General features: G+C 44.8%; 1 protein-coding gene across 1 annotated transcript in view; it reads left to right on the forward strand.

Annotated features, from left to right (window-relative positions):
* Positions 1-875: 875 nt before the first annotated feature.
* LOC6725349 (B-cell lymphoma/leukemia 11A) overlaps positions 876-20335 on the forward strand; it is a 44903-nt gene continuing 25443 nt past the window's right edge. The window contains exon 1 of the mRNA XM_039297029.2: positions 876-2171. Within this exon, the coding sequence (XP_039152963.1) occupies positions 2135-2171 (37 nt within the window). The 5' untranslated portion in view covers positions 876-2134. The remainder of the gene's footprint in view (positions 2172-20335) is intronic.

Below are 20335 nucleotides of genomic sequence, written 5' to 3' on the forward strand. Positions count from 1 at the left end.
CGAGCGAGGAGGTTGTGCTCCCAGAAGCGAAATGAATTAGTGGTTCTAAGCACTTACTGAGGACTAAAACAATTTAAATATATGTATATTTTACTCAAAACAGCAGTTATACATAATTTAAGTCCTTACTTTATAGATAGCATTGATAGAAACACCATTCTTAACATAAGCTTATACTCCAGTTTAATCTCCAAATTCTAATTTATATTACAAACTAGAGGTTCTCTTTATTTAAGAATACAATTATCTAACTTTTTTTGCAAATGGGTGTAAATAAGTTTTTCTTCACTGTTGAACTTTTCATATGCTTTTGCCTATGAGGTATCGTCACCTACGTGATCCTCTGCCGAGTTCTTTTCATTGTTTTGATTTTAAGCGGGAAAGGTGCGCGCGCGCCTTAAACGCCTGCGGACTTGTGGTTATATGTCGTTGTCCTTGTTTATGTCCTGCCGGCGAGAGGGTTGCAAATGCTGGCTTCCGCAGCAAAAGCTAAATATCTGTATGTAAATCCGGGTCCTCGTCCGTCGATTGACCAGAGTGACCAGTTTGAACGGCAAAACGGCACCACCCCTTTGCGATTCTCGCACGTGTTGTCTCGCTCTCGCGCGCTAACGGGTGTCGGATGTCCACCCCCACATACGCACACACACACACACACACAGACGAACAGGACCGTAAACTCGCACACATGACCGGCGGCAAATAAACAAACGCCCGGTTGCCACCCAACAACAACCCACCACCACCGCACCACCCAAAAACACCGTTAGGAAAGGGCTGCGTTGGCGTCGGCGTTGCGTCGGCGTTGACGTCGACCGAAAATCAAATTGCCAGATTGGCATTAAAGTGCAAAAGCCTGAAATAAAATTGAATTATCTGCAGTCGCTCGCAGGACATCGTCGCGTTCGGACATGTTCGCCTAAGAAGCTCGCGTCTGGAGTTGGCACTCTCTTCTCAACACTCACACACACACATACCACACACTCTCTCTCCCTCTCTCGCTGAGCTGTGGCGCTCTCTTCTGCCGCCGCTCGCAAGCTTTCGTCTCGCTTGCAACGCGTTCGCTCGTGTTCGTTCGCGCTCGCCAGTGTGGGCTGTGCGGCGTGCTTCAGCGTGTGCCTGCCTGTGTGTGTGCTTTGTCGCACTCTGGTTGTTGTTGCCCGCTGGACAAAAGCTGCCGCGCTGCTGCAGCGAAGTCGCCGAGAGCAGAGGCAGCGAAGACGCGCTCGCCGCTAAAACCTCGCAAGTAGTCGCGTACTTCCGCCGTTACCGTTAGCACCACACACAAAACGGAGCTGCTAACCGCTAGACTACATTACGCCGCCAAAACATACAAAACAAAAAACAAAAATAAAACATCGCTTTTTGCCGATTTACCGTTAGCCGTCGCGGTCATCGATAATACAACTAACTTGGCAACAAAAACAAATCATAATACAAATAAAAAAAACCAAAACATATTTTGGTATATACTTAATAAAATCAAAAGTATACCTATACACACTTTGTGCAATTTTTTTCAAGTGTCTCCGGCGTGTGTTATCAACAAAAAAAAAATACAAAATCCAATTGGTTAAACATACAGCCTGCGAAAACCCAATTGGTTTTCCCTTCTTTTCTATACAAATGAAACCGCGTGCGTTTGTGACAACAACAACAAAACTGCCAAACAAACAAAAAAGCCTTTAAGGAAGAAATTAAAAGAGTCCCCGTGCTTAAGGTTCCTATGCTACAATTCAAATCAAAGATCACAAGAGTCTTAAAAGAAATAAAAACCAAGTGACAAGTGTACGAAGAATACGTTTTTTTTTTTTGGAAAATGGCAGCCCTAGAAAAGCCCCGAAAAACCAAGCTGAAGCTGTCTGATTAGGATACTAAAAGCTAGAGATTCCAATTGGTGAATGTGTGATTTTTTTTTGAAACCAAAAAAACGAGGTTTGTGCAATATAAATAACTACAGAGGAGTAGGCCTAGGAAGAAAAGAAACAATAACTAGAAAAACTTTAGAAACGTATGCCAATTGGAAGTTGGCATCCCAGTTGGAATTGGGAGATCGGCAGGACATTGCCCTTCGCTGGGTTTGTGTGCCTGTGTCTGCGAAGTTTTGAAACACCTTCGGAAACTGGAAACAAAAATGAGAATTAAAATGCCCGCGGTTCGAATTGCACAAGGTAAGTGGGATTGGGATTGCTTTCAGTTTCAGCTGACGGAAGTTTTTGTCAAGTGTTGATGCAATTTTTATGGGCTAAAGAACTTGGAAAATGGATTATTTTTAGGACGGCCTTAGAATTTATATATATGTATTTCATTCATTCATAAAAACTCGCGCTTTTCGATTTGTACTTAAGAACCATAGCATAGATTACAGTTTTTGTAGTTAAAGTGAAGAGGAGAAAAACGTGTTTAATGTTCTATGATCTTCAGTGGGTTAATATTTATTGAACGTTTCGTTTTGAAAGCTAATACAGGAGTAAACATTCCACGTAGATATCGGTTAAATGGGCGGACATTTCTATAGAAATTGGGGCAAAACACATCCATGCCTTGCCATGACTTGCCGAGAATTAGGACTTGTTAGCCATGTGCCGTGTGGTCAGGCCATATCAGTAGACCATGTCACGCCTCCGCCGTACACCCGCACCCATCTTATTTGCCATATGGAAGGTCTCCTTTAGCTCGCTTTTTTTTTGCTTTTGCTTTTTGTATCTAGTCGAGTTATCGCTGCGATATCGCCATACCTAAATCAGAACTCGCCTAGGTGTGTTTTGCAATGATTTCTCAGATTTGAGGTGGTTTTTTTTTTGTTGCTGCTCGCTGTAGTTTCCAGCAATTGCTGATTTTAAAGATTTATATTCCGCCTGGTCATTCCGTAAAATTTCCTTACGGCTTTTTGCGATTTCTCGGACGTTGGTCGAGTGTGGAGAGTCGGAAAACGGCTTAGTTCAAAGGGAAATCAGGGCCGTAAAGTCATAAAGCTTGTATAGCGGGCCGCATTCATATGGCTTGGCCATATCATTGTCATAATATGGATTGTCCCGGGCCATAAAGTCATAACTTTTTTTCGCTCGTTTTTTTTGGGGCCCGGTTGGCCCGTTTTTTGCACAGATTTTCCATTTGCCGAGTGAGCAAGCAGTGTTATCAATCTTATCTAGATAGCGACACAGAGCGAGTGGACAGTGACGCACTTGACTCGGCGGCCAGTTGCCCACTCCCCAGTTATATGGGTACCCACTTTTTTTTTTTTTTGTTTTTTTTGTTCTTCAAGAGCCCCTCTCGATCCCATCCTCATGTCGTCAAACAATTTTAATTGCTCGCAAAGTTGTTTGCTGTACTGGGGTTTTTTTTTTCTATTCGTTTTCGGTCTATTTGTCTTACAAATCAAAATCAACAAAGCGGGGTGGCTCTGCCGCCCTTCTTTTCCAGGTAATATATGGTGATAAGAGGAGGTGGTCTAATTGCTGACGATCGGAGCTTGGACTTGTTTCCAGATGGAGAGCATCGGACTTGGAGTGGTACTACCCATCCTTATCGATATCTGCTGTCCCCAAAATTGCTGTTGTTAGGCCTCCTTTGCGCCCCCGCCCCTCCAATATCCATTCTATCATAATTAATTGCTACAATTTCAATTTCGATTCGGTCTTTTTTCTACGCCCCAAACCATTACGATACTTCTTTTTCGCTTGTTGACATTTTTCGTGGCAGTGGGAATCTTTTTGATCTCCGCAAGCAACAAAAACAACAATATGAGTTTTACAGCATTTCGTCATGCCGCCCATGGGCGGTGCTCCTCTTATCGGAAACATGGGTTAAAGGGGGTGTAGGGTGGGACAATTCTGGCCTGATGAGTAATTTCCGAGAACAAGTCGCAATGTTCATGTACAACAAGTTATTGAGAGTGCCTAAAGTGGGTGGGGAGCTGAAGAAAAAAAATACCAGAGGGGTGAAAAGTCGGGAGATCTTCTAAACTTGACAGTCTAATTGGACTTGGTTTCTAAGCCACGCCATAAGTGTATTCCCAATTCAAGCATTGAACCCAAAAGAAAAAACCGAACTAATCAATGAATTGATGGCAATTACAATATTCGATTAAACAATAAGTTCAGCTGTCGGCCAGTTAATTCCTGCATATCCTGCAGACCGTTGAGCTTGGGTGAACAAACATCCTGACGAGGCACGGGGTTCGATATTGCATTCATATATGTATGGTCAGCGGTAATCGAGCGGCACGCTTTTGGGTCTACCGATTGCACCTGCCCACGTGCCCACACTTAACCCGCTGTTAACCCTTAACCCCTCGCTGACTGACCGACCGGGGGCTTGATAATTTACTTTTCATCGATGGGTGGACATCTCACGGTCGTCCTGGCGCCTGCTCTTGTTTTCCTTGGCTCTTTTTTTCCCGTGCCATTTTTAGCTTTTGCCTTTTTTGTACCTGGGCTTTCTTTTAATTTGATTATCGACCAAACAGTGTCCATTAAATGAGCGACCGACCGACCAGGCGACCGCTGCCGCCTTTTTTGTTATCCTGCTCCTGTTTGCCATGGAAACGTCCTCCTCGCGTTTTCAGCCGTTTGCAATTGTTATAACAAATAACAGAGGTGCCCCTGCCACTGATACCCCCACCCCGGAAACCGCCCACTCCCCGAGGGTCCTGCACCCGCAGTGTCAACGTGTCGTCATGTGGACGTCAAACTTTTGTCCAGCTGCGGCCAAACAGTTTTGGATGTTGGCTCCCAAGGGGGGCGGTAGGGGGTAGGGGAAAAGGACCTCGGGCTGAATGCCAACTCTCGTATTTATGTATAATTAAACTGTTCACAGATATAGCAATGAGATATGCTGGAAACTACTGCCCAAAACTATTTGCTACCTTTAGGTTGTATCTATAAAACAGAAGTCAAGCAAATCAGACCATAAGAATTTTGATTTTGCAGCTGGATGCATAGATGTCATATACAGTTTCTTTGGTTTTCCCCTATTTATTTTTCTTTCGGTGTAGAAAAGTGCTGCATTTGAATGCTCGCGGGGGGCAAGGACATGGCGGATATAAATTGAAACTGGCCCGTTCTGGGCTGCTCAGCGGGAGAGACGCCAGCGTCGCTCACATGGTCCAGACACCAGTTCCCCCTTACCTACGTATGTATATGAAACCCCCACTGGAAACCCACTGAAAATCCCCCTGTTAAACCCCTTTGTGAGCCCTTTTCCCTACTGCCACTGGCAGCATAATCAGCCACAACAGCGCTCAGCGAGTTACTTCCGCTGCGGCGAGTCTGAGAATCAGACGGCGACTGAATCTGGAAATGGAAGCTCTGATCCGCAGGACTTGGTCCAAACTGTCTCGCTAGGTGCATCCGTTTTGGCCAGCCCTGCATGTCCTGGCAAGTCCTGCGAGTCCTGTGTGTGTCCTCTCGCTGCCCTGGGAGTCCTCCCTCTTTCTGCATTCATATTTCACTGAATTGTTTTGCACCAGCCTTTGTTTTCCACTCGCTTTTCGGCTTTTGTTCGGTTTTTGTTTGCCGACTTTTTTAATTTTTAAAGTTTTTCACCGACACATAAAGCGCGCATAAAGTGAATAAGTGTGAATGCTTGGTTATTATTCGCTGACTTTTATTAACCAGCTTTGCATTTCAGATTTTTCAGTTCAGTTTTTCACTTTACAAGCAGGGAACTCATAGAGGTGTGAATAAAATCTAATAGGTGAAATGCTTAAAAAAAGAATAGTGGCATTACTAACTAGCATTAAATTTATTTTGGACTTCGTAGGACTGCTGCACCATGGTAAAAAATATCGTTGAAGTAAAACACTTTTACGAAGCGAAATAATCTAAAAGCAAATATTTTAAAATAATAAAATTGTTGTACAAACTGCAGACTTTAATTCCGCCTAATTCACTTATAATTATTTTATTTGGATAGCCAACTTGGCGTATACTTAACCTTTACCAAGAGCTAACATAAAAAAAAACCCAAGTAAAACGGGGAATCCCAGAAAATGACTTGAAACAGAAGCTAACAAGTTAATGAATCTTTTACTCTTTTGCCTGCGTTTGTTTTGACGCGCATTTTCTTCGGGGTTTTTCTCGATTTTTTGTGTGCCGGCTTTTCTTTTATTTTTTTTTTGTACTTTTTTTTATGACGTCCCGCCCCGCACTTTGGCAAACTTTTCACTTTCAATGGCGAACGCAGGGTGGCTGGCTGGTGCGGCAGAACTTGGCACCTTTGTCATAGTTAAAGCGCCACCCTCCAATTTTCCCCCCTTTTTGTGTCTCTGCAAACACGATTTCTTTTTCTCGCTTTTCTTTCGTTTGCTTGTTTTTTTTTTTGCTTTTCTTTTATTTAACGCGTAGCCGGCGAGCAAAACAAACCGCAAAATGTTCGAAGGCGAACATCTGACTGTGAGTGATGATGGGGTGGAGTATCCTGCCACGCCCCCGCCGCCCACCGCCGCCCCCTTTTCTGCCTGCGCACGCGCTACAAATTTGCCTAGGCGCGAACGAAAATTTCAATGGGTTTTCCATGGCTTGTTTTTTGTTTACTAATACCAGCACATCTGCTCTCCCATCCCCTTGAAGCACGTGCCAAAAGCGAACCGGAAATGCGGAAGATCCCCCAGCTCAAGAAAAGCGGGTAAAAACCCAAAATTATTGCCGGGTAAAAAATGAAATAATTATTTTGCATAAATTAGGCCAAGATCAAATAACTCAGCTGCGCAAAAGATGGGCGGGGCTGGGTTTGCTGCCTCGACGACGAAGAGAAGCTGCAGCGTGATTAGTTTCGGGCCGTGGCAGTCATTCATTAAGATCCACGGGCTTGGCAGCGCCTACGCAGTGTCAAAGAAACCCAAAGAAATCTAAAGAGATCCAAAGAAGCCTGAAGAGACCCAAAGAAATCTGAAGAAATCCAATGAAACCCGAAGACCACAGAGGAAGGAAGCGCGAAGAAGCCTCCAAAGCTCTATGTTGACGGTCTTTTGTCTTCTCCTTTCCCCCGCTCAGATAGTTTCGGCATGGGGTCTTGGTCTTCGTCGTTTCTTTGTTTTTAATTGAGCCAAGCAATTATTATTTTGCTGGCTCAGCGCACTAGCTCATTCATTGATCCGTTTGCTCATTCATTGCGTTTATAAATAGCTCGGGCGACCAAAGCGCCAAAGAGCAGATTGGAAATGCAAAGCCCACGCAATCCGTTGGATTGCCGGACCTCCAAAACCTCGAAACCTCCGATCCGATCCCCCGAGAAGTCGAACCCAGTCGGTGCACACACCCATCTATAAGTCGGGGTACAGTGCGTCCCGCAATTGTGCTTCTCGTTCGGGTTACAATAGTGAAATATCATGAAATTATTAAAAGTCTGCCATGTAGTTATTGTTATTGGATTTCTCTTTAAATGTAAATTTAAATTTTACCCAATATGTAATTAACTCGGATCACTATAAATTTCATAGCGCCACTGTAGCCCCTCGTATATTGGTAACAATTTTCGGATTTGGATTTGGGATCTCAGATTTTGGATTCTACACCGTGGGCCATGTGGGTGTTTTGGCAGCGAATTCAATAAAAACTTCACAGCCAATGAGCTGAAGATGGAGATGGAGATGCTGGCTGGGTTGCTGTTGTTTCTGGATGATTTTGGCATGTGACCAACTCCTCCTCGATGATTGCTGTCGTACTCCAGGTTGTGGGTGTGGGTGCGGCCAAAAGGCTTGGACGAATATATGTACCTCCAGATGGATGGATGGATGGATGGATGAATCTTGGCCTCTTCTCCGTCTCTCATTTCGTGTTTCGCCCCGGCATAATTTAATTCAATGATTACCGATTTAAAACGAAACCAAGATGCGAATCCCAATCCAAAATCCGTATGTGCGTTGCCCCGGCACAAATAAATAAATCAATCAAAGGCCTCTGAACATAAAGATTGAGGTCTCTAGAGGGATTTCAAAAACGGGGGGACAACCAGAGGTTTTCGAGGGGAACCCCACCTCAAATGCATGCGATGGTTCTTTGGGTCCACGGCACTCCCCATTTCCGTTTGCCAGCGATTTATATCAGCGCTTGGATGGATGCCCCATGCCCCATTCCCCAATCCCCAATCCCGTTTCCCCCGTCATCTTTCTCTCCCTGAGCCCCACGCATCTTATCAGCATAATTATTATCATTAAGATGCCATTGTCACATTGCATTGCACACCTTAAAGTGGAGCTGGATCCGGAGTCATCGAAGGCGATATGCAGCTGGGATGGCTGCGATGCGTTGGACGATGTTGGCTGATATCCCTCCCCCGGGAATGGAAAAAATGGAAAGAACTGGCGAAGGAGGAGCCGTGGTGTATTGACTTTTTCCTGTGGGTGCAAGTGGGACATGCGGAGATTTTCACATAAAATACTCGCCTTAATTCGGAGAAATTTAAAGCTGTACTCTTTAGAAGTATTACAACTTAAATTGGGTTTTGTGTCAAACTTTTATATTTTACCATCTTGAAAGAAAAGAATCAGCAAATAGTGACTTAGAATCTATAATGCTTGTTTAATTGTTAATAAGCTTTATCCAAATCGTTTGTCAAGAAAGTGAAATCTCTGTTTATAGATCTTTAAACTTACAACTATTCCTTTCCATATTGCCAAATACAGCTTCTTTGAGAAGCATATAGAGTCATACATATGTCATAGCCGCCTATAGTGACTATCTGATTTTGCCCATCCCAATATATGTATAAATGCGTCTCGGTTTCATTTTCCTTAGGCACGCGTGCGTTTTGCTGCGTTTCAATTGCCTCTTTTCTCGATTCTTGATTCGCTTGCTCGCCATTCGCTGCGCTACCCCACCTCTTCCCCAACTCTTTCCCAGCCCCTTTTGCAGGCCCCCATCTACCACTTCTCCACCTTTTTCCAGCCCACTCTCTATTGGTGTGCGTAAGTGGCTCTCTGCAGTCTCCAATCAACGGTTTCTACACAGAAAACAATGTTTAAAAATGTGCAATATTACATTTGAATAGATTTATTTTCAAAAGGGGTTAACGTTATTATTGGATCTCAACGTAAAAGCAAATAAATATTTCACTTATTATGAATAATTATAGAATGAAATGCATTAATCCCAAGTGCTAAATTTGCTATGCCAAATGCCATCTTAAGCTTAAAGTTGAAAGAGGAATCTTTGTATTAAACTTATAGTACTCATTTGAAAACAATCATATTTTTCACTGTAGATTCTCTCCTCGATCCCCAAAGACGCGCTCTGATCTTTATTATCCGTTCGCTGTGCTCTGCTTCGCATTGCTGGCTTTTGCTTTTGTTGACGCCTCCCCTTTTTTTTTATTTATTCATTCAGTTTCCAGTTACAATTCTGCTGATAACTTATTTACTCGGGGGGCTTTGGGGCTTTGGCTTTGGCTTTTTTGACCGTTTTCGTACCGGTTCGGGCCCGATTCGCCTTCGTGTCGATCGGTGGCGTCTTCGTTGGCGATCGGGTGTGTGAGCGAGCGCGTGAGAGAGATGGAGAATATCGGTTGGGGGAACTACAACCACAACAACAACAGGTTTACGAGTACCTCACCCTTTCTTGATACCCTCGAACTGCCTTATCTGCAACTGTATTACGATATTTGTTATTGTCTTGACTGAAAAAGCTAAAACTGCTTCACACCTGTCTGTTTGTCGATCGCCGCTGTCCCCCTCTCGCGCTCTCCACGTCTCCCCGTCTCTTTCGCTCACGGTATAGCCCTCTCTTTCTGGAGATCTGCCCACTCTTTCTCCATTTGGCGTGTGCGTCTGTGTCGTTGGACTTTTTGATTGGCCAGACCTTGATAAAGCCAACGTAAAATGGGAAAAAAATATAAAACTCGGGCCAAGCCCAGCGGTCTCTCGTCCTCTGTCCCACTCACACCCACTTACTGCCCGATCGCACCGTCTCTTTCTGGGCTTGGCCACAGCATCGTCATCGTCTGCGATTTTCGATTGAGATTTTGCGATTTTGCTATTGCGACTGCGCAGCTTGCTCTGCTCTGCCCTGCTCCACGCACACTGAAACAAGCTCGAAAGTCAAAACGCCATTTTGGTATGCCTACAAAAAATTCGTTTTACAACAAACAATAGAGAAAACTACATCTTTAAGTTCCAGTCACAGCTTGAAGTCCCAAAACTTGATTGGCTGAAGAAGTAAAGGGTTAAAGTGCTCGACTGGTCTAGATCGAAATTCAAAGAAATTCTGTTTGTGCCCTTTAACCCCAATGAACTTGCTTATATTTAAATTTATACATATAAAACAACCAGAAATGTGAATTTTTTAATTGTTTCTGCACATCAGCATAAATTCTATGTAATTGCTGTTCGAAAGAAGATCCTAAGTCCTTAAAAAATATGAGTTGTGCTGACCTCGGGAAGTCGGAGGTTCCTAATTGAATTCCCAGTTGGACTTGGTGAACTGTTGCCAACTTAGCCGCCGGTTCTGGCCAGTTTCCAAGAGAGCTCGGGCCACAAAGTGCAAGGGCCTCTTCTTTCTGCGAAAATAGCACATGGGAAACTTCCTGCAGGACGAGAACATACACTTCTATGTGTCTGTGTGTGCGTGCGTGTGCGTATGAGTGATGTGGCTGCATATGTGGAGGGAATTTATGCATCAACAAACACACAGACAGCCATGGGTACGGCTACAGATACAGATTCAGAGAAAGATGGAAAGCCAAGGGAAACGGAGGAGCGCAAATGATGAAGGTGGTGGATCCTTTTGGTCTCTTGGTCCTTTTACAGCCTCATTTGAGGCGGAGAAGCGGCAGAGGCGGAGGCAGAGCGCTATTGTTGGGCGCAAGTTGCGCATAATTGAAACATAAAACGCTTGGACACCAATTCACAAAAGGCCAAAAGCACCCAGGACCGCCGCCCCCTTTTTGCACCGCCCACTTTTGCATTGTGCGAGGCCAAAGAAAAGAGACAATTGTGTGTAAGAAAATGCAAGCAGAGGATCCAACTCACTCTATTTACATTTACATATGCATTTATCCCCATGTGTGCATGTGCGTGTGTATGGTTGCCCAGAATGTGTGTGATTTATGGTGTTGTTGCTGTTGTTTTGAACGATTTGTTGTAAATTGAAGAGTGCCAAACCGCACATTTGAATATGGCAGCTGTGACTGGCTTAAAAGGCAAGACCTGCTGGGGGGTTAAGTGAGGGCATGTGAGGGTTAAGGGAAAGAGTGGAGAGCAAATAGCTAATGGCTAACAAGAAACTGGAGGAATGGAAACAAGAAAGCTTCGCTTTTCAATAACTGTTACGAAAATACCAAGAAATATAATATTCTACCGATTCAAATCATTTTTGGAGAATAATATACAAACTCCCTACCAGCAGAAGGGAATTGCCAAAGTGTATCCTTTAGAAAACCAGAAGGATGTGTCAGCAGATTGGTGCGATTCATGGCTTACAGTGCTCTCTTGACCTCCAGTTTAACTGCCGAAAAAACGAAGCCCGATGATGGCAGAAGATTGAAAATAGAGGAGGTGAAGGCGGAAGTCGAAGGCATCTGAAACAGAAACTGCAACAGAAACAGGAGCAAACTAAGACCCACAGCAGAAGAACACATGTACAACCGGAAAGGCACTGAGAAATATTCAGTTCTTATTTCGGGGGATTTTGTGACTTCTAATATAGACTTAGTACAGTGTTAGTAGGTTCAACTAGGTGTATAAGTCAAATGAATACGCAAAGCGTCAAAAATATTCGTACGAATAATCTCTGATTCTAATGAAGCCGCAAAAATCCCAATTAAAATCTGGTCGTTTATTTCTTGCTGTGCAGCGGATCCGCCGCTCCAGTCGAACGTTTTCGCTACTTTCATTTGTTCGCAATTTGTGTCCTGCCCTGCGGTGTCCTGCTCCTCCCGATTCCCCTCGCCTCCCTGCCTCGCAGCCCCCTTTCAGCTGCCAGTTGCGGTTAAGTTCTCCAAATTGCAGTCAGCAGTCTGGCTATAAACCCCCTCTTTTTGGGTTGGAAATCGGTGGGGTAACATGGACAGCAAATACATAACATCCTCCTCGGCTGGGGGCCGCGGTAGAAGTCTGGTCCTGAGTCTGAGTCTGAGTCTCGGATCCTGGATCCGGGATACTGGAGACTGTCCAATAAGTGGCAAAAACGACGCGTGCTATCTAGTCATCTGCAGATGGAGTTGGGCGTTCGATGGGCGAGCTGTTTTCAGAACGGGAATGGGAATGGAAATGGATGGAGTCCTGCAGTCCGGAGTCGATGTCTCTCCGCCAGACATCGTCCAAGGTCCACTTTTGTGAGGATATAAGTTTGGGTAGCAAAAGAGGAGACCCGACTCGACTCGACTCGACTCCAACACGAATCACTCAGCCGCAGCGCATAAAGTTCAAGTTGGGCGATTCCCGGAGAACCGTTGCCAGGCAGCAAGGAATGAGAACGTACAAGTATGGAGCTGTGGATATGGAGCTGTGTCCTACGTAGCTGGATACCAAAAACCTCCTAGCCGGCAAATAAAATCAACAAAATTCAAGTTTTTATTGTTGCCCTGGGGAGGAAGGATTCGAAGGACTCGCCTGCAGTTCCAAGCCAGCACATATGTATCTGTATCCTCGTGGGGGAGGGAAGGAGCGGGCCTGCAAATATATGTATGTATGTGCATCTGGAACGTGTACTATCAACGTCATCGGCCACATTTGGTCGGCGTCTGTCCCTGGCGGGTTTCTTGGTTTCACCAGCAGCAGTTGCAGAACCACCGAACCACCCTGGACCACCATCGCAAACCATCCTGAACCACCCACTTTGCCTCATCTTCATCGGCATTGCACATCGTTTAAGTGTAGAATCCGGCTGTCCGAGTTCGACTTCAACTTCCACTTGTAGTTCGAGTCCGAACGAGAGGACCTGCGCTGCTCCAATCTAGAAGCAAACACCCAACCACCCACCGAAAGCAGCCCACTGAAGAACCCCCCCTACGAGCAAACATAACCCGACATTGGGGCGCTATTGATTTTGGCCGGAGTTGTGTGTTGTCCACAAGGGATGCGAATAACGCCCCCGGGGTTGGGGCCCAAAAAACCCGTGGCTAGTGGCGATTGAGTTTGAGTTTCAGATGGATGTGGAACTGGACGAATGGGCTTGAGCGGTCAGTGGGGATGTGTGGTATATATTGTATGTGTGTATATTATTCGTATGTGAGTCCGGTTCGGGACTCCGCCCATTCGGCAATTTTGGTAAATGTATGTAAGCCCATGTCTTGAGTGATTCCGCAAACGGAGTAAGGCGCTCAGGAATTAAGTATTTATTAAAAACATTTCGAACTTTACAGAAAGTGGAAATGGTATCGAAGTTATATTGAATATTTATACATAACATATGTAGTATATCTTCAAGTTGATAGAATCGATTACCATAATTAACCCGGGATGGAATATTCGTGTCGTTGGTATTCGCACTTCGCCAGATAGCAACCGCAATGCATCCTATAAATAAAGGTATACATCAGCATCCTCTCACTTGTGCCCGTGGCATCGCCCGTGCCCTGAAGCCATTTAATTGCCACCAGACGGAACTCCTGACCATTCGCCCTGTGGCTGGAGGAGATTAGCTCTTCCTCGCCATCGCCATCGGCTAATAGCCAAGCCATAAAACAATACCAGAAGGCAAATCGAGGTGGGGATCGTGTAACCAGTAATGTAACTGAGACCCTGGACCACGGGCCACATTCGAGTGCATCTTACCTTATTTCTTCAATCCTCCAGAGAGCTACGAAGTTGCAATGTTGCAACTTGCAAGGGAGTTGAGACAACTTTGACTTATTGCTGCGACAGATACAATTACAAACGATTGGCTATATGCCCTGGCCTGCGGGTCTTGCGGTCAATGAATGAATGGCTGGATGGCTGGCTGGCTGGCTGCATGAATGAATGAATGAATGGTCCACGCTCCACTCCCGAGACTCATCCATATTTCCAGACCCAAGACTACAGACTTCAGACTTGAGGCTTCAGACCTCAGGGCCAAAGTTTTCTCACCTTTGTCTTTGTCTTTGCGATCGATCGGAAGCGATGCCAATCGCGATTTGTTATCACGGCTAACGATGAACTGCATAGAGCGAAAACAGATTGAGAAACCCTACATATATATACGCCACTATATATTTATATATATATATCCATATCCGAGTTGTAGGATCATCGAACTCTTTTTCTTCTTTTTTTTTTTTTTTGTTTTTTGCGGTGGGGATGCGGAATCTTCAGCTCTTGTCCATTGTCTCACTTGGAGTCTGGGGCTGAGCTTATTGCGGTTAACCGAAAGTTGTCTATAAATTATTAAAATTGTCTCATTATTCATATGGAATACAATAGATTTCATTTACGTTTCATTTTATTGCAACAAACAAACAAACAGCAGAGCGGCAAGAGCAACGAGAGCCGCAAGAACCGCAAAACCGGTCCCAGAGACTCAGAACTCTAAGGTGAACTAAAACTTAAGCCCAAACCCAAACCGAACCAAAGCAAACCAAAGCGATCTGAACCAGACCAGGTCCAATTGCCTTTGTTTTAGCTGGGCTTGTTTTTGTTTTCTCTTTTGTTTTTGTTTTTTAGGGGCCAACTGGGGGCTTGAGATCTTGGCCAGGCGGCCACTTCAGACCTGACACTGAATGCGTGGGAGAATCTTAATGACACACACCTGAGCTTTGAGCCCTCCAGATGCCAAAGCCTTTCTCGCCCTGTGGTCCAAGTAAAAGTTTGCCCAGTTTTCAAGTTCATAGGAAGGGAGTTGTAGATAATATAAGGATGCCTAACACAAATTACATTTCCCTATTTTCGGTCTAATATAAACACCCTTACTAATTGTGAAACTTCTCCCTTCTCTCTCTATTTCCAGGTGAGTTGCTCTCGTGGAGAATCTCCCTAGCTTCCCACCATTTTCGTGGATGTGGATGTGGATGTCATGGGGCTGAGTATTAAGTATATGGGGTCCTTGGCCGCGGTCGCTGTGTCAGTTGTTTTGGCATTTCAATCAGATGAGCTTGAACATGGCCCCATTACATGGGCAGCGCGTGTAATCGTCTGGTCTGGACAAACTCACTCGGCTCTTGGTCTTTTGGCCCGACTTGTTGCCTCTAATTATGTAAGTCCAAAACCCAAAAGCCAAAAGCCGGGACTCGTTAGCTTGTTGGCCGGGTCGGTGTGTTTGAATCCCGATGACATCTCAATACCATGGACGAATGGAGCAGCCATGTCAAAACCTCAGAGGGCGCATTGTCAATGTCCGAGGTTGATGTCAGGTAGTTTAGTTGCTCGTGTTCCTGATTCTGATTCTGCAGCTTTTGACTTTGCTTTTGCTTTCCCTGCTGCTGGGAACCTATCGGAATTTTCGTGCAGCGAAACGCAGGATTTTCCAGAACAACTTTGATGCATCGTCGCTTAATTAGCATCGGAAAAGTTGTGGCCAGTGGGCGCGAAGGGGTATCGGATGGGTTGGAATGGGCGGAGGGTACTACACCTAATTAGTGGCCTTGACTGGCTGACTGATGGATGGCTGGGTGGATGGATAGATGGATGGACTGCATCCACGAATGGAGGAACGCGGATGGCATTCAACTTGCCCCAAAATACTTCAACCAGCAAATTGAAAGTACACCTCTCACACACACGCACAAACTTGAAGTTTTAGGTTGTAGATATAACATCTACAATTATTCAAAGTACGCAAAATATCATTTTAACAACTGAAATTAATTGAAATGTTTTTTCTGTTATTGATAACGTATCAATATGTTTTCTTATCGCAAGAATATCTGTTGCCAATTTTTCACTGTGCATTTTATTTGTCATCGGCTGACTTACACCACATTCAAGCAGCTGGAAAGTGGCGGGGAAAAGCAGTGAAACTCGGGGAAATGGGCGGGAGTTGCGGTAATGTTGCGTGCATGTCTTACACAATCCAAATCCCAGTGACGCCGTACGCAAATTTTCCAGCGACGAGGGCGAAAACTAAGTGAAACAAATCGCAGCTGCATCGCAGCTACCTGCATGCCACACACACAGCCACACACGGCACCGCCACCCACTGCACCACCCACCCAGCCATCCCCAACTTCCCCCCCAAAATTATTGGAAGGTGTCAATGCAGGGCGAGAAGCTGTCAGCCGGCTGAATGGGGGCTGTCAGGGGTTAAGCTTGTGCGGCTGGCGGTTGCGGAGTGTGGAGATTCGCAAATGTGCAAAATATATACGAGTATGTGCCAAATTGTCGGTGGGTGTGTGTGTTCATGGGCCACAAAACCAACACCAAATCCAAAGCCCCATAAATACACACACTTCAGTTCAGGCGGCTTATTGTTGGCCAATAATTTATGCTGACTTGGCTTAGGTTTGGCTTAATATTTAATGCGTGTGCGGCTGGCCAATCCATATAAAATTCAATTATTCATAGCTTGCCAATTAAGCTGTTAAGTTACTCAGTCGACAAATAGTACAAATATTCAGCCAGATAAATTACTACTTTGCTGCAGAGTCAAATATTTTAATCAGCTAATTTACAGACATCTAGATGGGGAAAAGGTTACATTATTCCTCACTTCATAAGGGTAAAAATAAGGTACAGCCAAAGTTTCCTTAGTTAGTGTATCGATAACCACATCGAGTAATACAAAATCCCTTGCCATCCCTAATTCAAGCCTCTTTCGGTGCACAATGGACCGTGGAACTTAACCCACTCACCCTGCCATTTTAGCCATTGTCCTTTGGTCGCATTCAAAGCTCAAATCCGATTGATACCCGCGGCGAGGATGAGCCACAAACTCTTTGTCCTGTTCGTCCTGTGGGTGGGTTTGCTGGTGTGTGTGTGTGTGTGTCTATCTATCTGTGGCATGTCCAACTTGCGGCAAGTGCGTGTAAATGCAAATGTTGCCAATGCTCAGCCGAAAATTGGATTGACAGCGAGAAGGAGGCGGAGAATGTGAAGAAACTGGGAACTGGGTGCTTGGAGGCCTCCTCCTCCTCCATCTCCTTGGACTTAGTTAAATGCGCTATGTTCGTCCAGACCGCAGACGTGTCCCTATTTGCTGTCCCTGCCCCATTCAACTGCAAATCCTTAATACAAATTGCAAAAGTAACCACGACCAGAGGGCTCAGCTTTTGGTCTGTTCAACATTGGTTGATGTTTTGCTGTTGTAGCTATTGCCTCTGCGGTTGACTCTCAAGTCGGTTGGTCGGGCATTCAATGAATTCAATTGCCGACGACCGCAGACGGCAAGAGTCGTCGCCGTTGGATGGACCTGGACCCAACCAAATGGCACTGGGTAAAAATAAAATAAAATAAAACGAAAAATAAAATAAAATAAAATAGTGGAGACCCATGGCAGCAGAGAGCGCAGCGACAAAATCGAAACAACAAACTAAACTAACACGACGCCATCCAAGCTGCACTTTCAATGTTACTCTAAGCAATCTGCCAGTTTATAGGGCACTGCAAAAAATATATCACTTTAAATATTTGTCACAAGTAATAATAATAATTTTTAATGAAAATCTAGATATGAACTTTTAAATTTAAAGACAAAGATACAAATCAAGACACATTTTGTAACAAAAATATCGATTTTATTATGGGTTTTTTAGTTGTAACTTCGCAAAAATAAGACTCACGGATACGAAACATACTGTTTTTTCCAACTGATAACCCAATCTAATGACCCATAACCCTTTTTAAATAATTTTGAAAAAATAATTTTTTTTCGAAATTTTCACTTTTTATAAGGGGTTACATCACGTTTTTTTCGAAAAATGGTAAATTTTAAAAAATTTTAGCTGGGAATGCCACTCGATAGGAAATTAAACTACGAATTCAACAAGGTATGGCATTCAAACTTGTGACTTTTATTACCAAAGTAGTGGATAAAATCCCGAAATTTTTGTTAACCAAAAATCCGTATACAAATCTTTGGAAAATTAAGTAGGAAATTATTGTTTTTTTAGTTGTAATTTCGACAAATGTGGGCGCAAAGTATGCATTTTTTTTCTATTTGAAAACAATTTTTTGTACATTAATGGCAAATTTTTGCCAGTGCCCTCGATCGCTACTTTGTTTATTCTACAATGCAGTGCCGTCTTGCATTGCGTCACAGGCCGACAAGCGACGCACTGGGCGACTCTGTGATGCATCTGAATCTGTATCCAAATACGAATCCGAGTTGCATCTGCACTTGTGCCTGGGCACATGATGCAGTCTCTTAATCGTGCAACTCGAGACGTCACATTTTATTTTCGGCCACATTGATATGCAAGTGACGACAGCGGCAGCGATGGTAACGGCAATGGCAACAGCAACAGAAATGTTGCTGTGGCAGCAGCAACGTCACAGCAGCAATACTGCAGCAACAGCAACAGAAACAGCAACATCAACGTCGGCGGGTGGCAGCAGGTGCCCGAAGATATGCAGATGTACGAAAAGTATCTGCAACATGACTTTCAAACGTAATACAAACAGCTCATCCATATGGATGCCCTATGGCTGGCACCTAGGTCGCTCTGTCCGCTTGTCCGACAGTTTGTCCGCGTGTCCTCGTGTCCGCCAGTTGTAGACCCCTTCGACAGTCGGTCGATCACGCGGAGCAGAGTGCGCATCGTTTCAAGTACGAGTATCTTTCAGTTACAAGGCTTTCGGCTCAAGTGTCGACTTCAACTTTCAACTTTGCATCCATGCGAATTTGAATTTATTTGAGTTGTTTATTTATTCCCTTTTCGGGTGTCTCAGCTCTGAACATTTTTATGATTTGTAGGTTAGACTTCTTAAGTCCGTTAGTGTGCCGCCAGATGCCAGTTGCCATTTGCCATTTGCCTGTTGCCGACTGTCCGTTGTATGTTGCATATAGCATGTTGCCCGTGGCATGTTGCAGGTTGCTCGTGGGTCGCACGTCACTTGGGCCTTTGTTTGCTGCCGTTCGAATTGAAGGAATTGAAGGCTTCAAGTGCAGCTCTTTTGGCCAGAAGCTGCACAAACACTAAAAGATGAGAGAGTGTGCCACATTTTCGATTCTCACGTTGGGTGACCTTCAGTCGGCGGTCGCCCCCTTGCCCCCTTGCCACCCGACAGGTTCCCATGACACCTGCCCTGCCCTCACACTTTCGGCTGACATTCATCAATCAGCTCACAAAAAAAAAGTACAGGAGAAAAATACAAAAACAGAAACACTCTGGCTTCTTTTCATTCATGGGCACAATGGCCTGCGAGTTGTCAACGGCTCGTTGTTGCTGTTGCTGCCGCTGCTGTTGATGCTGCTGCTGCTGCTGCTGCTGCCGGCTAGATGTTGCTCTTGGACTGGAGATGTTGTTGCTGGCCGAGTACCGAGTACCGTTGTCTCGCCGACTGTGGGAATCTGTTACCCTTTCTCTCAGCGCGACTAAGCAAATACGAAATGGCTTTCTGCAACAACAATGAGCGACGACCAACCACAGAGCCACAAAGCTGACATCCAAACACTTTCCAGTATGCACACTGAACAAATGATATACTTTTAATATATATTTTATTAAGAACCTACGCTATTACCTATTTTCTGATTTACCTCAAAAGATAAATTTCCTTAACGGACTTCAAACGACTTAACTTTAAACTCAAGCTAATTAGTTTTCTAAGTTCTTGCTCTACATTTTCAATTGTATTTTCGCTCAGTGTGCTCCAGCCTCCGCCTCTGCCGCAGCCGACGTCGCTGCCTGGACAGAGCGACCGTCAGGTGCATTTGAGTTGAGTTTGCCATTGTTTCAGGCGGGTTTTCGAGGCGCCCCCGCACACTGTCAATGCCTTTGGCCGTCCCAAAAGGGTGAGACCCCATCACCTGCCCACCGCCCACCCGCTGGCCCACCTCCTTCGTTGCCCTATTCTCCACCCACGGCGGAATCCGCTCGAGAAACGGAGGCAGCCCGAGAAGAAAAGCCAGCAAACGAAACGAAAAGCAGATGAAAAGAGAGGAAAAGCTGGTGGAAAAAAGTTTGAACGTGTTGTTCGGATTATCCGTGAGATAATTTCTTTTTCTCTTCGACTGGGTACCCACCGAAAAATAAAAGACGGAAAAAAATAGCTGTCTTGTTCGCATTTGCTGCCTGTCAACGCCTCCCTTTGATCCCCCTGTTTATTCGCCCAGTGTATAAGTACACATACATATACATATGTGTGTGTGTTTGTCATGTGCAGGCCATAGCCATTATTCCTAATTTCGCTTTAAATCAGATCTAGCTACATGCTCTCAACGAACTCTCCACCAACGCCGCCTGACATTCCCCAAAATCCCGATTGCCTGGCGCTTGCCACCAGCAACTTGCCGCCAGCAACTGGCACAACTGGCAACTGGCAACT

The sequence above is a fragment of the Drosophila simulans genome, chromosome X (genome assembly GCF_016746395.2).
Source record: "Drosophila simulans strain w501 chromosome X, Prin_Dsim_3.1, whole genome shotgun sequence".
Lineage (NCBI taxonomy): Eukaryota > Metazoa > Arthropoda > Insecta > Diptera > Drosophilidae > Drosophila > Drosophila simulans.